This window comes from Phalacrocorax carbo, chromosome 13, assembly GCF_963921805.1.
Source record: "Phalacrocorax carbo chromosome 13, bPhaCar2.1, whole genome shotgun sequence".
In the NCBI taxonomy this organism is placed as follows: Eukaryota; Metazoa; Chordata; class Aves; order Suliformes; family Phalacrocoracidae; genus Phalacrocorax; species Phalacrocorax carbo.
Genome location: NC_087525.1, coordinates 5,458,920 through 5,478,354, shown reverse-complemented (window position 1 = coordinate 5,478,354; position 19,435 = coordinate 5,458,920). Strand labels below are relative to the sequence as shown.

General features: G+C 59.2%; 1 protein-coding gene and 1 long non-coding RNA gene across 5 annotated transcripts; one reads left to right on the top strand and one right to left on the bottom strand.

The window, feature by feature from the left end:
• The first annotated feature begins 65 nt into the window (after nucleotides 1-65).
• LOC135315593 (uncharacterized) lies at nucleotides 66-4,880 on the top strand. Of its 2 annotated transcripts, none has more exons than XR_010375071.1 (3): nucleotides 66-1,639; nucleotides 2,375-3,473; nucleotides 3,853-4,880. It is a non-coding gene; the product is annotated as an uncharacterized LOC135315593 (long non-coding RNA). The 2 variants fall into 2 exon arrangements; XR_010375070.1 differs by having other exon boundaries at nucleotides 66-3,043; nucleotides 3,308-3,473.
• A 4,273-nt stretch (nucleotides 4,881-9,153) lies between these two features.
• Nucleotides 9,154-18,482, bottom strand: CHST3 (carbohydrate sulfotransferase 3). Of its 3 annotated transcripts, none has more exons than XM_064464649.1 (3): nucleotides 18,379-18,482; nucleotides 11,481-11,713; nucleotides 9,154-11,351 (listed from the first exon to the last, which is right to left on the bottom strand). In XM_064464649.1, exons 2-3 carry the CDS (start codon nucleotides 11,545-11,547, stop codon nucleotides 10,099-10,101), a joined length of 1,320 nt encoding a protein of 439 aa, XP_064320719.1. In that variant the 5' UTR covers nucleotides 11,548-11,713; nucleotides 18,379-18,482; the 3' UTR covers nucleotides 9,154-10,098. The 3 variants fall into 3 exon arrangements, with proteins under 3 accessions (XP_064320719.1, XP_064320718.1, XP_064320720.1); XM_064464648.1 differs by having other exon boundaries at nucleotides 9,154-11,329; XM_064464650.1 differs by having other exon boundaries at nucleotides 11,481-11,590.
• Nucleotides 18,483-19,435: the final 953 nt, after the last annotated feature.

Genomic DNA, 19,435 nt, shown 5'->3' with positions numbered 1-19,435 from the left:
GCTGCTGGGGCACATCCCCCCGTGGGCTTTGTGCCTTGCGAACCCGCCTCTCCCCGCCTCTCCCCGCGGCGGCCGGCTGCAGGGCGGAGCTGGCTTTGGCAGAGCCTGAGCCCGAGCCCAGCCCGCAGACCTCGGGCGATGCCTCCTGCCAGGGTGCGGCGCCTGCCCAGGGGAGCACCGGAGAGCCAAGCACGGAATATTTTCCCTTTCACCTTCCTTACGTTCCCCCACATACATTCTCCACGTGAGGAGGGGACCGTAACGATCTCAGCAACCAAGGGCTGCGTTTTCAGGTGTTCAGAGCGATGGGCAAAACACCCAGAGAGCAGGGGAACTGCCCCAGCTGAGCCTGTCAGCTCCAGGGCGGCAGCTGCAGCCTGGCAGCGGGTAAGGACGCTGTGCGAGACAAGAAGCGCTGCTAATGCTGAGGATGTGCGGTCAGTCCTGCCAAACCCCAGCATTAAAAAGTCATGAGCTCATCCTAAAAAAAAACACAATACAAAACCCCATACAAAAAAGGAGATGGTTTTGTTTTGTTTTGTTCTGGAAAGTTCACAAGCATCAGGCTTTGTCCACCTTGGCTTGTCCTTTGTCAGCTCTGAATGTTGGTTACACGCACGTTGGTTCAGTGCCCCCTTTTGGGGGGGCAGTCGGGGCCTGGCAGCAGAAGGGTGCCCTGCTCCTGCCCTTTCTGGGAGAGTTCACGTTTCGCAGCCCTCGGTGGCTGTGGCTTGGAGGGGCTCGTCGGGAAACCCACAAACCGGCTGCAAGCGAGTGCAGGCTGGGTGAATAACGCAGCCAGAGGACGGCCCGCTCCCTTGCAAAGAGAAATGAAGATGCTCCAAGTGGCAGTGGGGAAAAGGAGCCCAGAGAGGACTGTGCGAGAGGGATGGAGGGAAGATGAGCCCAGCATCACCATGGTGGAGACAGTGGGGTGTAAGGAGGAGCAGGGAAGGGCTGAGAAGGCAGCGAAGGCCCCTGGAGAAGGGGAGCAGAGAGCAGAGAAGGAGGTTTACAGTAAAAAGGACATCCAGATCGTGTTCTTCCACAGCACGGAAATTACCCCAAAGACTTTAGGCTCCTGTGGCATTCCAGATAAATATAGCTGCCGGCCGTGTGGATAAATATAGCTGCTGTGCACACTGCGGTGTTGTGAGCTGGCAGAGCTGCCCCCACGCTCCGCTTCCCATGCTGGTTTAAGGGCTCCTTCTGCTCCTCGTTCCTCCTCCAGTGAATGCCGGCTGGTGCCAAAGCCCCTTCCCAGCAGTGTCCAGAGCAAAAACCCCCCAACCTCGTGGGTGGGAGACACATGAAGGAATTCACATCTCTTTTTTTCCGGGAAAAGCAGGGCCTGGACTCGGGGCTGCCACCAGAGGGTGCAGCCCGCTCAGCCGTGGGGACATGGGAGGAGGTGTGCAAGTCCTGCATGCAGCACCGGGCACCCTCCCCTCGGTCACTGGAAGGGCGCAGAGAGTGGGAAGAAGGGTAACAAAGGGGTTGAAAGCATCTACACAGAGGGACTCACCAGCCTGGAAGAGAGCTGAGAGAGCGGGGATGGGACAGCCAACAATAAAGCCGGGAGCAGAGGAAGGTCCTTGGTAGGAAAGCCCATGGCCTCAGCGGAAATAAGCCAGGGCAGGTTGGTACTTTTTGTTACGCAGGACTTGGCTGGAGGATGCTAAAACCTTTCAGTGGGGGAAAAAATAACTTTGGTTAATTTGGGGAAGATAAATCCTCCAGAGCTGCTAAACACGTTCTGGCCAGGAAATCTGGGAGCTACGAATGTCCAGAGGCTGGGAAGCACCCCCCGGGTAGTAGCGTTCCAGGCCGGCTCCCTGTCCTCTCTCCTCGTACCTCCGTGTACACTGACCTGTGAGGAGGCTGCTGGAATAGCCTGGTGATGGCCGGCTTTGGGAAAGGATAATTCAGTACAAAAATTGGAAAAAACCAAACCCGTCTCCATTCCTAAAGGGGTGAACTCAGCAATCAAAACCTGATTTAAGCTTTTCTCTCAAATTACATGGACAGGCTTGCTCTGCATCCTGTGTGTGTGATGCCAACCCCTTCCCGGCAGGGTTGGCCTTACCTGCATAACTCCCCTGGCATTTCATCCCGCTGGAGCGAAGCTGGATCAAAGGCTCAGTCCTACAAGGTGGGGAGGCTGAGGATGAGTCGCCACTTCCCATGTGCCACTGCCCTTTCCCCTTTCCCCTGCACCTTTGTGCCCACCTCTGGCTTTTACAGAGGCAGTGTTTTGCTTTCCATGCCAGGCATTTGCATATATTTTACAGCACATACCCACTGCTGAGAGAAATTGATTGCTTCAAGAGTACTCCCCTATTTTCCCCTCTCGCGTGATGTTTCCCTCCTTCAGGTATATTTGCACCAGACCTGCCACAAAGAAAAAGATCTCGTTCCTGCCCTAACTCTGCTGCTCACAAGCCTTCATCCTTGTGAATGCCTTCATCCTGCCTCCAAGACAAAGGCAAAGCCTTCCCAGGCATTGCCAGTGGTGGGTTTGGTTGTCCTCTGCTTGCCTTCAAATTGAGACAAAGCCACTGGCAAGGACAGCCCTCCACAACATTGTTCCAGGCAACGAGGGCTATCGTCAGGTGAATCTGGTTGTACACCAGCAGGCTGACTTTCCAAAGAAGTGTAAAAAAAAACTTCCGGGCCAGCGAGTTGGAGATGCACCAACAAGCAGGATGAGGTGTGGCCCCCGCTCCCACAAGCCATAACCACCAGTGGGGGTCATGATGGCTGCATCCAGCTTATGTCAGGCTTTGGGGACAGATGGCAACACAGCAGCCAAGGGTTGTCAGGAGCAGTGACCCAAACGTCTTGCTGGTACACAAATAAGTCTATTGGTTAATCTTATGGATTGACTGTAAGTCAATCATCTCACTCCATAAATAGTGGACAGCCCAGGGCCGTTGGGCTCTCCTGCACGGCAGTGGGCTGCACGCCAGGATGTCCCCTTGAGTTGGCACCCCTCAAGGTTACTCCTTGAGGTTGAGAGATTCGTTGCCACAGCAGATCCTTGGTAAGTGAATAGCATGCTAAACTTTGAAATCTTATCTAAGTGATACAAAGGCTTGATTGTGCATATATAATCCTTTAGACATAAATCATCAACCAAGACTGGGACAGGATTGGATCCAGCTGTGCCTAGACTCCTCTCTGAGGAGTAAATAATCAAGTGTACCTTGCCATCAAATCTTGTTAAACCACTGTTGCTTTTGTCATTGAACTTTGTTAACTCACTGTTTTATATCAACAAATTATATCTTTGCTTCTCTCACACAAGTGAAGTGCACGTCATCCACGACACAAGGTCAGTGGCAAAAACAGTGCCAAAAGCAAACAGGGGAGGTAAAAGGAGCCTTTGTAAAAATCTCGCATCCAACTCCAGGCGGATGGGAAAAAACCCCGAACGCTCAAACCTGCGGTCGGAGGGAGCCTTCTCCATGCAGGTACGTGCTCAGCATTGCCAAATATGTTGTTTTGATGATACTTCTCTGGCCGGCTGCAAACAGACGGCTGCGACAAGAACTGGGGAGCCTCAGAGGGGGTTTTGGCCTCTGCCGGTGATCTGTATGGCAGAGGCACGTGCGGAGGCTGGGGACAGAGATTGGCCCGCCCTGGCTTCCTCCAGGCTCCCTGGCCTTTTCATCTCCCCTGTCCCGTGGACCATATGCTCCAGGCGGGATGGCCGGGGGCCAGCGGGAAGGAAGAGGCATAGGGAAGGGGCTCTGTGGGATGCTCCTGTCCCACCTCTACAGCTCTGAGATGCCACACAGGCAGCATGGGTATATACCTGTCTCTGCATTCCCTGTGTTCTCCCCTTATCAGGTTTAATGCAACATCAGCCAGAGCTAATAGATACCCTTCTTGGAACGATAAGTCAAAGGATGGATACGGTGGTGCTGCATGGAAAGAGCTTAGGGTACCACAAGTGCCCCTGCTCTGTGCTCACCTGAACCCCCCGTAAGCCTGTGTCTCCTTGCCCTGCCCACCATGAGCATCAGGGCAGGTTATCCTCTTCAGCTTTGCAGTAGCTTTTGACAGACTGGAAGAGCATTAACATTCCTCCCTTCGGTCTGCTCCGGAGAGTCGCTTTCCCTCCTGGGACAGCCTGAAAGCCCCCGTGCCTCGCGGCCAAGTCTGTGCAGCTGGAAGGGTCCCGTTTGTCCCCCTGCTGACAATGTCTCCGCTGTAAAACCAAAGGAGATGTCTCCCAGCTGCAGCTCTTCCTGGCCTCAGTGCAGAGGGAAAAACATCCCTCAAACACAGAAAATAAACAGATGATTTGGGACTTAACAATGAATGCGGTCAAACTCTCTGCGGAGCAATCGCTGTGACTGTGCGTCTGGCTTAGCAGCTATCTCTGCAAAACCCCAGGGTGAGCGTGCTCGTCCTCTTCTGTATCGGCGGCCTCACGCGCCGCATCCCGCTGCCCGCAGACGCCGCCTGCGCTTCGTCCCGCGACGGCCCCGGCGGCAGCGCTGCAGCCCTCCAGCTGCGCAGCCCGAGCCTGCGCTTCAGGGAAAGGGTATTTTTGTGTCTTCTGGAGGTGAGGTGGGGGATTGCTCTCTGCTAGACAAATGTGGCCTGTCCTTGGCACCCATCCCGAGGGTCCCCGTTTTGCCCAGGTGATCTGGTCACCCCCACGCGCTTCAGAGATCTCTGCCACGGCCGGGGTGGAATTGGGTCAGCCCAGGGCAAAGAATTGCCTGGAAAAAGCAATTCAGACCAGTTCCTGGCTGCTTTTAAACATCAACACTAGCTATTTTGTACCTTATACATAAAATTTACTTTTAGCAAAAAATCAACAAGGCCCCATTTTATTTATTCTCTCCCCCAAAAACCTCATTTTTCATTTCCAGTTTTTCAGTGACATCAGCTTGAGAAGACCAGCTGCTGGCTGCTTCCCATAAACCACAGCACCAAAGTCACCTTACTTAGGTCAGGCTGGACCAGGCAGTCGCGTGTATTTATAGGCAGCGCCTGTGTATGCACCAGCCCATAAACTGGTCGCGGATCCCACCCGGAAAAGGGATTCAGGAAAACCCCAGAGGTGAAGTGCGATGGTCTCTGTGGTTCAGCTGTTGTTTGTATCCAAAAGAAGAGCCATGGGGAGCTGGTAGCGAGGGTCCTGGGGCCCTTGTTCCTGGGTTTGGAGCGGGCTCTGCCGAGGTGCACCCCAGCTCCTCTTCCCCTCCGCAAGCAGCAGGGTGTGGTGAAAATCTTGCTGCCGCACGCGGGATGAGTTTGCCAGGCTCAGTGTGCTCTGGCAGCAGGGTTCATCTTGCCTATCATCAGGCACCTCCAAGTTAGGGCCCTCAAGCTCCAGGCTCGCTCCAACGCAAACATTTTGGGGAACCGAAGCGCGGCCAGGCTTGCGGTAGTCCCCAGCCCGGGGTGAGTGCGGGCAGAGCCAGGGCTCTCCTTCCCCTTGGAGGAAACCCCTACTCAAACGCCTCCAGCAAAAGCCTTTGTTTTCCACGCGGTGCAAATCTTCCCTGCCCCTCCAGAGCTAAGCACGTGGCGGCCATCAGGGATTTTACGGAAAAGACGTTTTCTGGGGAATTTGTGCCTTGTTGTGCTGTGATCCAGTCAGGTGCAACGAGGAGCTTAATCAGCTTAATCCAACTTAGCCGACTGGTTACAAGGATGGCAAAGACCTCTCTGGGCAGGTCAGAGGAGCCCGCAGCTCGGTGGTGAGATGGACAAAATGAAGAAGGGTTTTGTGGCATTAATCCTCATGGGGTGGTAGAGAAGCAGAAAGGATGTCAGTGGTTGTGTTTTTCTTGATAAAAGGAAGGAAGAGGGCTTGAGTAAGCTCCTTTGCTCTTAGGGCAAGCTTCGAGAAAGAGCAGCTTTCACCCCCAAATTGTGGGGAGGTTCCCCCTGCCCCCCAAGATTTCATTACAGTGAAAGCACAGCATATAATAAAACTGTGTCCTTAAAAAAATCAGTCTCACAGACAGGCAGCCTTTGTCCAAAGGTGTAATTACAGGATAAATATGGGATGCAGACCAAGAAATGCGGTCTGGTCAGGCATGCAGTCTCTTAAAAAAACACAACAGAAAACAAGGCTGTCATTTAATGCTAAAATGCCCATGTGTGCTGCAGCCCCCCGGTCCCTCACTGGCCCGTGGGTCCCCCGCCGACCTGGGGTTCGGGCAACGGAGCCATAGCCTTGCACCAGCTCCCTGCAGGAACCACACTGAGCCCCGCAACGGAGCCAAGGGCAAGGGCAGGTCTGGCCTCTAGCAGAAGCCAGCGGGGCTGGGCGAGGGCATGCGATTGCTTGGGTGAGGGGTTCCCCTCCAGCTGCAGTGCAGAAATCCCATCTGATGGCGCTGCGAGGGGACATGGGGATGGGGTTCGTCCCATCCCGTTAAATGGAGCTGGAGCAAGTGAGGAGAAGGGGATGGGGGAGGTCAGGACAGCCAGCAGAAAAGCCACAACTTCAGAATTTTGGGGCAAACCTCATGCCAAGCTGGAAAAAGGCCTTTTTATGTATTTCTGTGGGCCAGCCTGTCGGCTTGGCTCCATGGGCTGGCAGACATCCGCCATGCCAGCTGCTGGTAGTGGTTTGTCACCTCGGCCGTGCATTAAACAGCATGGTGTCTGATGGTTCAGAGACCTGCCTGCCTCGACTGCTCTCTTACTTGGTGGGCACCATCACCTTCTGACCCAAGCCCAGCCATGGCAGCACGGCCCCAGCGAGCCCCGAGTGTCTCCAAGAGAGAGGCAGAGAAGCAGCAGGGTGTACCTGCCGTCCAAAGTCAAGTCTGGATTAGACCGGCAGAGGAAAGTATTAACCGGAGAGATTCCATTTAGAGGGGAACAGCACATGCATAATTTATTAAAGCTCTCACTGGTGCTACATCATCTCATGCCACCTGCAATAACCCCGGGGAGAAGCAGGCTTCGGCTGCTGGCCCTGTCCCACAGGACACGTGTCTCCTCTCTGCCCTGGGCTACTTGCAGAAAATGTCTCTCAGGTGACAGTAAGCATCACCACAATGCCTCTGAATTTCCCCCAAAATACAGCTGTGGCAGGTTGAGTGGGTGAGCCGGGAGGCAGCACAGCTGCAGGCCCTCACCTGCACAGGGCAGGTTATAGAGGGGTGGGAGCAGCCTTGGCTTGGGGAGTGGGGGGTGGGAGTGTTGCTTTTATTTGTTTGCTTGTTTTAAGGCGAGCCTGACCCCTCTGGGAGCTGTTTTATTTCTGAAAGCTTGAATCCCTTGAGAAGAGGATGGAGGCTTTTTGGCATTGGTCTGGATGGAGGAAAGGTGAAGCTGTGTCTGTTGTGACCCCTGCCGCAGGCTTCCTGCGTGGCCTGGCTGAACACAGGTACTCCCTTGCTTTTGCTGTCACTTGTCTCACTGTGGCTTTCCCAATGCACGCTTTTGCTCTCAAATCCACACCTTTCCTCCTATAGGGAAGGACCAGAGCGAGGCCTGGCTGTGGCCAGGGCAGGAGGTGCCCTTGCTGAGGGGACAAATCTCCCCCCAGCTGGCACAGAGAGAATTCAGCTGCTTTGGTCTCAAAAGGAGCCGTGTGTTCCTCATGGCTTCCCAATGCGTCTGGCACTGTGTGGGAGTCATGGCTATGCGGGTTTAATGAGAGCAATTAGTCCTTGTGGAAATCTGCATGGGTTGGGTGTGTGGTTTTTTTTCTGTCCTGTGACATTTTTGATGGGAAGCTGGAGGGTGTCCAGGAAGAAATGCTCTTGCTTAGCTAGAAACAACAGGCTGGGGCCAGCTGGGGCTGAGGTCGTACAGGCAGCTGAGGTGTGAATGGGGGGTTGTCGCCGTCCCTTCTGGTCTTAGCTCAGCACAGTTCCCCCGTCCTTGCTGCTTGCTTTGTATTTCCCTTTATTTGTTTGATCTTCCCCCCCCCCAGCTCCTGCTTTGCCCAAGCCTCCAGGCTCCTCCGCGCGTGGCGGGATGGGGAGCGGATGCTGGGCACCCCTCTGATGTCCCTTTCCCGGCTCTGGCAGCTGAGCAGCTATTTACCCCTTGTGCTGTTTTGCGAAGCAACAACTAATTTAAACTTTATTTGCTTTGCATAAGCTAACCTAATGGGTGCTTTTGCAGAAGCACAGGAGAGGTGTTCGCCTGTAGCTGTTGCCCTGGGTCCGGCTGCGTTCCCCCCGTGCCGGCTGAGCTTTTCCTAAAGCGCAGCTGCGGGGTATCCAGCCGACCTCGGTGACCCCGCCGCTTTCCTGGCGGGAAGCCTCCAAACAAAACCCGATTCACTCGGCAAACCCGGGGCCGTTTGCAATGCCGGGAGCTGTGTGTGAGAGAGGGAGGGGGTTGATGGCTCTCCATCGCCCGCACGCAACAAGGGTATCACCCACACTGCTCGATGCAAATTAAACCCCGCTTTTGCACCCTCTCCCCAGCCGGCTGGCGTCGAGCACCCTGGCTCCGCACCTTGAAGCCAGATGCTCCCTGGCGAGAGGTGGCCGTGCACAGAAAATCTCCCCAGCCAGCACAGGCGGGCGCCCAGGGCTCCGGCGCGGCTGCTCCCCGCCGGCCGGCCCCGTGCTCCTCAATGCCGCCTCTGTTCTCCCTCTTGGGTCAAAAACACGGCTTTTGTGAGCTCGCCCCAGCCGCAGCTCGTCACTGGAGCCCTGGCGCGTTCCTCCCGGCTGCCCTCCGCCGGCAGAAACGCAGCCCAGCTGTGGCCAGCCGCCGCCGCTGCCTGATAGTACGTATTTATTTTTGCTTTCAGCCAACAGCTCTGGCTGGGGAGAGGTGATGTGGGGCTGCTGGCTGTGCCTGGGGGGCAGCGGGGACCCCTTGGGGCTCCCCAGCAACTCTTAGGCAGAGATAACCACTACCCTCCACCGAAACGCCTGGTTTCTTCCGCGGGTGGCTGCCATAACCCAAAATACACGTTGAGCAAAGGGATGTGCTGCGAAGCAGGCTAAAAATAGGCATTCTAATTCATTAAATGTGATTTGGAGGGGGAAGCTCAGCACCAGGCTGTTGCTGGGTGAACGTCTGCAGGTGGCAAACACCCCAAAACTCCCCATGGCTCTACCAAATCCCAGCTATCAGTCACCCGCCAGCAAATATTTCTGGGCCTCCCCCTGCGCAGGGGACACACACAAATACCAAGGAGCCAGGAGATGCTTTGGACTCTGAGCTGTTGTATTTTTGTTTTTAATTAAATAAGTCCGACCGCCTTGCAGCGGGCACCGAGGTTCGCAGTCACTCTTGCGTGAGGCGAGCGCAGCCCTGGCACCATCCACGCCAGGAGTCCGGGGGGGGTTATAACCCGTCGGTCCCTGCGGGCTCTCCTGGGGACACGTGGTGGTCTACGGCCGATATCTGGCCTCTGCCGCTTCGGCTCTGGCTGTCTCTCTGTTTCTTTGCGATATGTTGTGCTGCTCTGATTTTTTGGGTTTAGCTCCTTGACTGCCTCCCCCTCTTTTTCACGTAATAAATAAATAAATTCACCTGGCGACCCTGGTATGTAAATACACACAGAAAAAGGAGAAGAAAAAAAGAAAAGGGGAAGAAACTAACCCCAAACCAACTTTGAAGCGCGCCAAACCACAAGTCACCTCATTTCATTGCAGCCCGAGGGCCGGCCAGCGTTCCACGGGCGACTCCTGCCCCAGCATGCCTCTGGGGCAGTTCCCAGTCTGTGCTGGAGTATGAAGGCACTAAACCAGTAAGGCCTCTGGGGTCTGGGTCCTTGCTGGCACTGCAGAGCTCTCGTCCTTGCCTCGTCCTAGCTGCAGGGACAACGTGGAGGCTCTTGGCCCCAGCACCCTCCGCTCACCCTCTTCTTTCTCAGTGCAGCCCCCAGGATGGGGAGGTGGCCCCAGCACCACACTCCCCACCATCCCTCACCTTGCGATTTCCTTATTTCCAAAGAAATTGCATAATTCGGGCTCTGCGGGACCCCGAGGTCGGCTCTGCTGGGAAGCTCTGGCTCCCAGGGCTGCCACTTTCCACCCGGCAGCAGCAAGGAGCATCTCTGGGAGTGGGGACCTCCAGGTCTCCTCTGGGCCAGCCAGGAGCGCGGCTGCGGCCCCTCGTTGCCCCGCGCCGCCTTGCCCCCCGCCGTTATGTGACCCAGGAGGGCTGTGCCTCCTCCAGCAGGCTGAAGGAGCGGTTAGCCAGCGCGGCAGGGCTGCTGGCCAGCTTGTAGCCAAAGAGGCGCATGGCCGGTGCGCAGGCGTCCTGCACCACCTGCGCCAGCTTGAAGGGGATGCTGAACCGCCACTTCTCAAACTGCTCGGAGGAGTTTTTGCGGGTGGAATAGACGCCGCTGCCATCGCGGGGCGCCTGCGTGTTTTTGCTGATCCACTCCTCCACCTGGGCGGTGAGGGGCAGCCCGGCGAAGCGGTACATCTCCTCCGCCTTCTGCAAGGGCGCCTGTGCCACATCCTCGTAGCGTACCAGCATGTAGCGACCCCGCAGCCAGTCCGGGCGCCGCAGCCCCAGCTCGGCCGACAGACGGATGCTTTCGCAGTTCCCCCGCAGCCGCTGCACCTCCTCCTCCTGGAGGGGAGCCTCCCCTTCGGATGCCCACTTCTTCCAGGTCTCGTACTTGCCGGAGAAGGCCACTATGCGGGAGGCCAGGACAGCCCGGGGGTCCCGCACCAGCTGGATGATGCGCAAGTCCAGCCGGGGGTCCTCCACCAGCGGCTGCAGGAACTCCAGCTGCCGGATGCGCACCGTCTTCAGGGCCACGTGCTGCTTGCGCCGGCACGCCTCGGCGGCCAGGGTGATGTTGAGGGGGCCGCAGCGGCGGTTCTTGCAGTGGTACTTCTCGAAGACCTTCTTGGCGTTGGGTGTGCAGACGGGCTCCTCACAGAGCGAGCGGCTCGAGCCTCGCCGGAACATGAAGGGCGTCAGGTGGCCCTCGGGCGCCGGTGAGATGAAGCTCTCTAAGATGTAGAGGTCACAAAGGAGGAGCTGCTTGAGGACGTCACGGTAGACCAGGGCCGAGCCCACTGCATTGGCTCCCCCTGGCTCGAAGGTCACTGTCCTCTCGATGTGCCAGAGGGGCTCAAAGAGGTAGAAGATGCTGCCTTGCTGGTTGAAGAACTCCCCCACGAAGGAGGAGCCGGTGCGGGTGGTGGCCATCAGCAGGACGTGCCGCCGTGGCCCGGGGTCCCCGTCGCCTGCCAGCTGCAGGGTAACGTTGCGCAGGCGGGATCTCAGCTGGGAGAAGGCAGCGTCCAGCTCTCGCAGCGAGGCCAGCGAGCCGTTCTCGGCTGGCGCCGGGCTGGCCTCCGTGCCGTTGGCCTCACTCAGGGCTTGTGGGGACTGCTTCAGCTTGTCCGACACCCTGCGGGGAGACCCAGCCCAGCCTGGAGGGGAGTGGGACCACCCCCGCGTCCTGGCAGGGTGTTTTGGGGGGCTCCTGCTGCACAGGAGCTTGAGGTATTAGGGAGGGAAAGGGTTAAAAGTGTGGGGTGGCTTAGATACTCGCTCCCTACCTGGAGATGAAGTTGTTCTCCTTCTCGATGATGAAGAGGCCGATGACGAAGAACAGCAGGATGGCATACTTGCTCCTCATCTTCAGGCAGTGCAGCAGCTCCCGGAAATCCTGGGGCAAAGTGCATCGGATCTCCATGGGGGGACACACACGTCCCTCCCGCCCGCTGGGAGGTGTCCTGGGCTAGCCCCCCGGCATCCTCTGCTCCGCCAGCCTTGCCTGGGGCGGCCCTGCCTGCGGGGAGAAGGAGGGTCAGCGCGGGCAGAGGGGAGCAGGCAGGGGTCAGTGGCCGACCCTTCCCACAAGGGACAACCAACAAGGTCTTGACAAGAGCAGTAAAAAAGCTGGGGGCTCCTCCCTACTCCTCCCATCCTGCCTGTGCGGAGCAGCTGCCCGAAGCCCCCGCCAGCTGCTCCCCCTCCTTCCCAAAATACGTCTCCCCAACAGGACCCCTTCCCGTGCCTCCGCTGGCCGCCCCTGCTGGCCTTGAAACCCAATGCCTGCTGCCCTGACAGCTGCCTGCTCCCCACCGGCCAAAAACCTGCTGATGGCGGCACGGCCCCCTCTCCGCGTGTGAGAGCAGCTCCTTATCCCAATCCAGAGGGCATCGTGGCGCCCAGCCTCTGGAGAGAGCTACTTTTGGGGAGGGTTGCAGCCTCCGCCGTAGGGCCCCGTGTGGGGCCGCGCGGCTTCCGCCTTCCCGTGGCACAGCAGCGTCGACTGCTCAGCCACGAAAATGAAACCCAGAAGGTTTCCAGGAATGACAGCAGGCCAGAAAATGTGGCTGCTGCTGCTGCCAGCCCCGCTTGGGGTGTGAAATATTCCTGGGGGCTTTTTCCAAAGCGAAAAAAATCCCCAAATGATGGTTCAGCCGCTTGGCGTGGGATGCAAAACCCGCCAGGAGACTCAGCATCACACCCAGCAGAAAAGACCTCCCCTGCAGTCCTCCTCTTCCTCCTCCTCCCAGCACCGACGAAATCAGGGTGATGTCGGGAGCTGCTCTGAGTTGCGCCAAACCCACGTCCCAAGTGGAATATCGTGGAGATTTTGGGGACCGAAGCTGCCATTTGGGAGCCTGGGGCAGGTCCCCTGCATGTGTCACGTGTGAAAATGTAGACGCGTAGGGCTTGCTGGCGCCTGCTACCTAGCCGCTGGTTCGCACACCCGGCATCCGGCCGGCCGCGTGGGTGATGCTGTTTGCTCGTCCCGCTTTCTTGGCCAGACTTTTGGTGACTCAGGGAAAGTCTATTTAGCTTTGGTTTGGCTCCTGCCAGCGTGACCCTGGCAGCCTGACCCACCCCTGCTCTCGGGGGTGAAGGGGGGAGCCTGGCAGGGCCTTGTCCTTTAGGGGTTTGCTGGAGGGGAGATGCTCTGGCCGAGCCACGGTACCCGCAGCCCTCGGCAGGGTGTGGAGCAGGGAAGCCCTGCCAGGCATTGCGCCACGCCCAAACCTCCTCAACGCCATCCGTGGCCAAAATGTGCATTTTTTGGTGTTGCTCACTGTGTGCTCCTCCCGCTGGGAAGTGGGGACAGCCTTGGGAATGCAGGCCGGAGGAGAGGGACGCTCAGCCTGCCCAGTCCCCAGCCCCCTCTGCGGGAGGACCAGGAGTTTCCCAGCTTGAGCAAACCACTTGGCTCCGGGGGCTTGGCTTTGCATTATCTCCTTCCCAGCAAAAGCTGCTAAAAAGAGACACCCACCCCCATGTACCCAGGAAACTGGGACTTTAGTAGGATGCAGGGACCCCAAGAGCCCCAGTGGCTCCCGAGACCCCCCGTTCCTCCCTCTCCCCTGCACTGAGTGGCACCGACGTGTCCCCCCCCACACACGTGTGCGTGTGTGTGTGTGTAACAGCCCTGTTAGTTTAGTTTGTCAGCACACCGCTCCTTGGGGACAGGCCAGCAGCCAGGGCAGGTGCCTTTCACCGCGTCCCCCCCCCGCATCCCCCACTCCTCAGTCCCACTCGGTGCCCCTGCGACGACAGGACTTGTCGGAGTATTTGAGCAACTGAGAAAAGAAATAAAATATGCAAAGCCCTTGGCGAGCGGCCGCGTCTCTCAGCGCCCGGCAGAGCTGGGCTTTGCCGCTGTTAAGGACTTTTGGGTTTGCGGCATCCCGGGGAGTGGTGGCGGTGGTCTGCATCCCTGCCCTTGCCTCCCCGCTGCAGGGGACTGTCCCCTCGCTGCCTGGAGCACACACACCGGGGGGATGGCATGCAACCGCTTGCTCAGACAAATCCCCGGGCAAAGCCAGCCTAGGGTTTTCCCCCCTCTAACGTCCCCAGACCACAAACGATGCATGGACCAGGAGTTATTCACAGGGATGATACAGAGACCCATTTCCATCAGTGCTGGCAAAAACCCTGATTCACAGGCCCAGCACAGACATAATTTGTTAAATAAACAGCCGGCTGCAAACATCCTGCCCGAGACCCGCAGGGCGGTGGCGACAGGCAGGGAGGCCCTTGCAGGGCTGAGCCTTGGGGCTGGGGGACACACGGGGTGACCCGGCGAGGCTGCTTGGCATCCTAAAGCTCTTCCTCGTTGGGGCCCGCGAGGCGCAGCCTGGCCGGGGCAGCGAGCAAGCCACAAGTGTCCCTTTGTGAGCAGGAACAGAGGGGCTCTGTGCGCCCTGCGTGCTCCCCTCCGGCCGCCCGCCGGGGCTCCCCCGGGCCGGGAGGTGCAGGAGGGTGCAGGGACGGCTCCCCGCTGCTGCAAGGAGAGCCGATGGGATGCTGTTACCGCCAGCACCTGCTCCCAGGGGAAGCACGCCCACAGGGTGAGCAGGCGGACGGACACACATCATCTCCAGCGGTGGCAGGCAGTGGCCGGCCAGCGTTCTCTTCTTCCTCTGCACATCTCAAAGCAAGGCGGAATAATTTCCATAAGCACTACACTGAGACGCCCCGGAAAGCAGCTTGGGGGAACTGAGGCACTGCTTCCTGCCTTTTCCCGTCCCTCAGGCTGGAAATGCTTTTCATTTCAGCAGGGGTGGCTATATTTCCCACTGTCGAGGTGATAAAAGACTTCGTGGATTTCCCAGCCAAGTCAAAGCACGCGAAGGGGCTTTTTCTTTTGAGCGGGGTGTGTGTGGGGGGGTGTTCCCATGCAAAGCTGCTCGCCTGGATACCTGCCACTACTAGCACGTTAACTTCACCCGCCACAGCAAGAAGGAAGAATGGGGGAAGGACTTGGAGATGCCAAATTCTTAAAGTCCGCTGCATGGCTCGCTGGCCGGACGGATGCTCCCGCGGGTGCTGTACGTGGGGCGAGAGGCACAGTGTAGCCCCAGGGCAAGGATGGCAAGGCTCTGTGGCGAGAGGGAGGAGGTAAGTGATGCCCTCGCCACCCTTCTGCAGGGCATTTTGCCTGCCCTGGGGAAGAGGAGCGGGGGGGTTTGGCCTCTTCAGGCAGAGAGCTGGGAAAGGGAGGGTCTTTCACAAAGCCTTGGGGCTCTCATCCCCCTCCTTCGGCTGCCCTGAACACCTACTGGGTGGGATCCAGGAAGGGAAAGACGCCTGCAGGCTGGTGGGGGAAGCCAGCTGGAGGTGTGACTGGATGAAGTCACATTTTCCTCTACTGACTCAACAGGCAACAACTGAGCTCCCAGACAAGGAACAACGGCAACGAAGCACCTACTTGCAAGCTCCCTCCCTGCCTGACGTCCCTCTGCCCATCCAGCCCCCCCGTCTGCCCCCGCGCATCTCTGCCCAGCTCCCGGGAGAGGGGAGCCTGTGGGGACCTGTGGCTGAGCCTGCTGCCCCTGGAGTCATTCCCTCTGTGATGCTTTGCTTCATCAGATTAAAAGCAGCACCGTGAGCCAGCAAAACACAGAGGCAGAACAACAAAGAGATAAGGTGCACGGGCTTATCTGCTCTCTCCACTGCTCTTTGTCTGCAACCTAGGGGGAAAAAAACCCACCCTGAGCTCCCTCTGTATTTACTCTATTTCCGCTCGTGACTTCCTCCCGAGGCTGGCCTTGGGATACGCGCCACCAACCCTTCCCACTTGGCTTTCATCTCCCAGCAATTTTCATCCTGCCCCTGGCTCTTCTCCAAGGCATGGCACAAGCAAAGCACCACTTTGGTTTGCCCCCGGTGCAACCCAGGGAGCTAAGGAGGCTGCCCAGGCAGGTATTTTTGCTTAAAACGTGTATTCAAGCTAAAAAGATGGGGGGGAGGGAAAAAGTCACCTACTGTTTATAAAGTTGCCTAGAATAGCCCCAAGCCTCGTCAAATCGAAGCCCGGAAACTGCCCATAGGAGGAGAAAGTTGGGAACGCAAAGCCCTTCTGGCTCTGGCAGGGACAGGGCGCTGGTGCCCGCAGCAGCCCCAGCTCATCCCGCCGCCACAGAGAGACCCCGGAATGAGCTGGGGCCGTGTTCCCCAAGGAGGGTGGGAAGGGCAGAGGCGCTGCCCCCCGCTCGGGCAACCCCCTGGGGACATGGCCAAGGGTTTGCTCCTCCACATGTCCGATCCCTCAGAGAGAGACATGCTTGTTTCTCCTCCCCTCATTCCCTTCCTGGCTCTGCCTCTTGGTCCTTCAACCCACTGTGGCTTGGTCCTCTCCTCTTAACTGGGCACCCAGGGCAAAGCCCCCCCCTCCGGAGCTGAAGCATGCAGGTGTGGGTAGAGACGGGAGGTTATGCTCAGGAGCAGCAGCAGCAGGCGTTGGTACAAACAAGCACTGCTTAAATGACTTGGTTTTCATTGCATGTGCTCTCAAACTCCAGGTGCGTGAAGTTGTCTTCTGTCCACTATTTATTATCCCCGAGGAGTCACACCGAGCTCTGGGGTGACCCAGATGAGCTGTCCTTGCTCCTCGTGTCCCAAAAAGCACTGCCCAGAACGGATTTAGAGGCTGGTGTTGGGCACAGTAATGCCAGTGACAGGACCAGCCCAGGCTTTGTGGCCAGGACAGACCAGTCTTTGCTCTTCCTCACCTTGGGTGGTGTTCACAGAGAGGTGTTTTCTCCTGACTGAGGAGAGAGGAAAGCCACTGCTGCTGCCTGGGCCCCTGGTGAATGCGATGGGACTTTCAGAGACATCAGTGCTGGGCACGGGGGTAAAATGGTGCATCTGCAGGCGTGCCAGGCTACATTGCCCTGGTGTGATGCAGACCAGGACCCAGTGGGGACCAGCTGAGCCGGCTAACAAGCCTATAACCTTGATACCGACTTGCTGGAAACCACGGGTGCTGGTGGGGTGGGTTTTGCACCACCACCTGCAGCAAAGGTGTGCGGCTAAACCTGCTGGGCAGCAAGGGGGTCTGGAGAGCAGACCACCAAGACGGGCGAGAGGACCGCCCAGCTCCGTTTGCTCGGCGCTGGTGGCACAATGCTGGCTGCTGTGCATGCCATGGCCCCCCGGCCGGGCTGGGAACCGCAAATGCCCGTCCCTGCTTCAATGAGCCCTTTCTCTGGGGGAAAGAGCCCACGGTCCCTCCCACCGCCCTGCGCTCCTTATCCCCACCGCTGCGTGATAGCCTGGAAGCTCCTCCACTAAACCTACCCCAAAACCCAGGGACACCGTTTGCTCTGTGCCCTGCTCCGCTCCCCTTTTAGCCTGGGACAGGCATTTGTAGCTCTCCAGGGGCCTCCGGGAGGGGCTGGTGATGAGAGATGTTTGGTGCTGGTGGAATAGTGAATCCCTGCTGCTCTTGGGAAAAATGCAGACCGTGCCCAGGTCCTGGCAGCGCCGGGAGACCGGGGGTACGAAAACGAGTCCTATGCTGAAGCCACTCAGCAGATGTGGGAAAATCACAGAGCTGAATCCCTGTCCTGGCGTGGTGTTGTAAAATCGTTGACTGTGGAAAAGGAGACGCTTTTCCCCTGGGGACAGAAGCCAGGCCTGGGTCCCGTGGTGTAAAGGCGGGGTGCGGGCAGCTCCCCGAAACATGGCTGGGAGTGGCTGCCGGATGCCATGCAGGCGCTGAGCGGGGGCTCTGCCCCGGCAGCCCTTTGTCCCCCAAGTAATGCCATGTCAGCCAGGTCCCAGCTGGGCCCTGTGGGGTGCTGGCGGGATGGCTGTGCCCCCACTCCGGCAGAAAAGCTGCTGGATCCTGGTCGCCGGGAGCCGGGCCGAGGGCCAGGGTGCCCCAGCGGCCCTGGGGCAGGAGGGGAAAGGGTGAGGACAACTTTCCAGTGCTCCTTGGTAGGGGCTGACAGGCCGGATGATGCAACTCTGAGATGGCTGTGAGAAAGTCCCCTTTTCTCGACCCAGACGCGCTTCGCTCCAGACGGAAGCTCAGTGTCGCAGCCGGAGAGCTCGCCCTTATTTAATTTATTTTTTTTTTCCCCTCTTTCCCCCCACCGCCGAAAGAAAGCAGGGGAGCGAGCTGCTCGGGCGGTGGTGTGCCGAGAGGACTTTTCTCTCCCTCTCCCAAACCAGAGCGCTGGGATCCGGCTGCCCCGCCGGCGGGGAGGCATCGCCGGGGCTGCCCCGCTGCGGGAGCGGGCGGCGGGCGGGGGGGGCCCCGCACCGAGACAAAGGGGCGGCGGAGGCCGGAGGGAGCACAAAGGAGCCGCCGGAGCCCGGGGCCGCCCCCGCCGGGGGGGATGCACCGGCGGAACCCCCGGCCTCGCCGCCGCCGCCGGGGATGGAAGCGGGCGGGGGGGGGGTCGGGGCCATGGCCCGCCCTCGCACGCCCAACTTCCCGCAACTCCCCTCCGCGCCGGGAGGGAAAAGCCCGACCCCCGCCGCCATCTCCCCCCCCCCCGCCGCCGCCGCCCCCAGCTCGCCCCGGCGCCCCCCGAGGCTCCCGCGGACTCCGCTCCCGGGATTCCCGCTGCCCATCGCTCCCGGACCCCCGCTCCGACCCCGGCCCCCCGCTCCCACTCCGGTCCAGCCCCCCGTTGCTCCCCGGTTCCAGCCCCCCCCGCTCCCGGGCGCCGCCGCACCTACCCGGCGGGGCGAGCTCGCCTGGTCCTGCCGTGCGGTGGGAGGGAGGGCAGCGGGTCCCCTGCTTTTCTTCACGGCGCTGTCATCCTCCCTCCCTCCTTCCCTCCCTCCCCTCTTCCCTCCCTCTTTCCTTCCTTCCTTCCTCCCTCCCGGGGCGGCGGCGGGGGGAGCGATCCCGGCGCCTGGACGCGGGTCCCGGGGCGGAGCCGGGCAGGGTCCCCGAGCCAGCCCTGCCTGCCCGCTGCCTGCCCGCTGCCTGCCCCCTCCCCGCTCGCCGCCTCCCCGACACGCCGGGGCTGGAAACCGGGAATCACCGGCCCCAGCCCTGGGATGGCCCCGGGCTGGAAGAGGCCGCCTGGGCGCTGGGACTGGGGAGAAATGGGGGTCTGGGAGCGCACAGACACCCCAGGAAAGTGCCCCAACAGGACCAAGGTGAGTTTCCGCCCTGGCACTGTGGGGCGATTCAGGCTGCAGGCTCCTGTCCGGCCTCCTGCGCAAAGCGGGGTCACATCTGGGTGGCCAGGACTTTCTTCTGCAAACCTCCGAGGACGGAGCCAGCACCACCTCTCCAGGCAGCCTGGTCTTGTGGGGAAAACACATCTCCGCTCCAAACCTCTCCTGACCCAGCTTTTGCCCTCCCATCACCTGAGGAACCTGGCTCCATCTTCTCCGTGCCCACCCTGCTAGTGTGGGAAGGCTCCTTCTACCTATCCCCGGCCAAAACTGGCCCCAGGGTCAGCACCTTTCTCCCCACAGTACCAAACTCCATTTTCTCCCCGCGCAGGAGCTGTGGCTGACTTTGCCCTGTATGATGGCCACACACTGCGGCGTGCCGTGCTGGTGAGCACGTGCCTGCGTGCCCCAGGAGGGCAGGGAGTCAGAGCATCTTATTTGGGAGCGGACCAGGAGCTCTGGGGGACACCGGCTGTCACCGTCGTCATGGGGCAGGATTAGGGTCTGGAGCATTAAATCATATAGAAACAGCTATTCTGGCTTAGGGGCAGAAATTCATACAGCTCCCTCAGAGCGCTCTGTGACTTTAGACAGTGAGGAGCTGAAA

Bases quoted from the DNA above. Each gene is read 5' to 3' on its own strand.
- CHST3 (XM_064464648.1), bottom strand. From the start codon at position 11,617: ATGGAGATCCGATGCACTTTGCCCCAGGATTTCCGGGAGCTGCTGCAC. The intron at 11,330-11,480 runs GTAGGGAGCGAG...GTCTCCCCGCAG, and splicing joins GAGAACAACTTCATCTCCAG to GGTGTCGGACAAGCTGAAGC.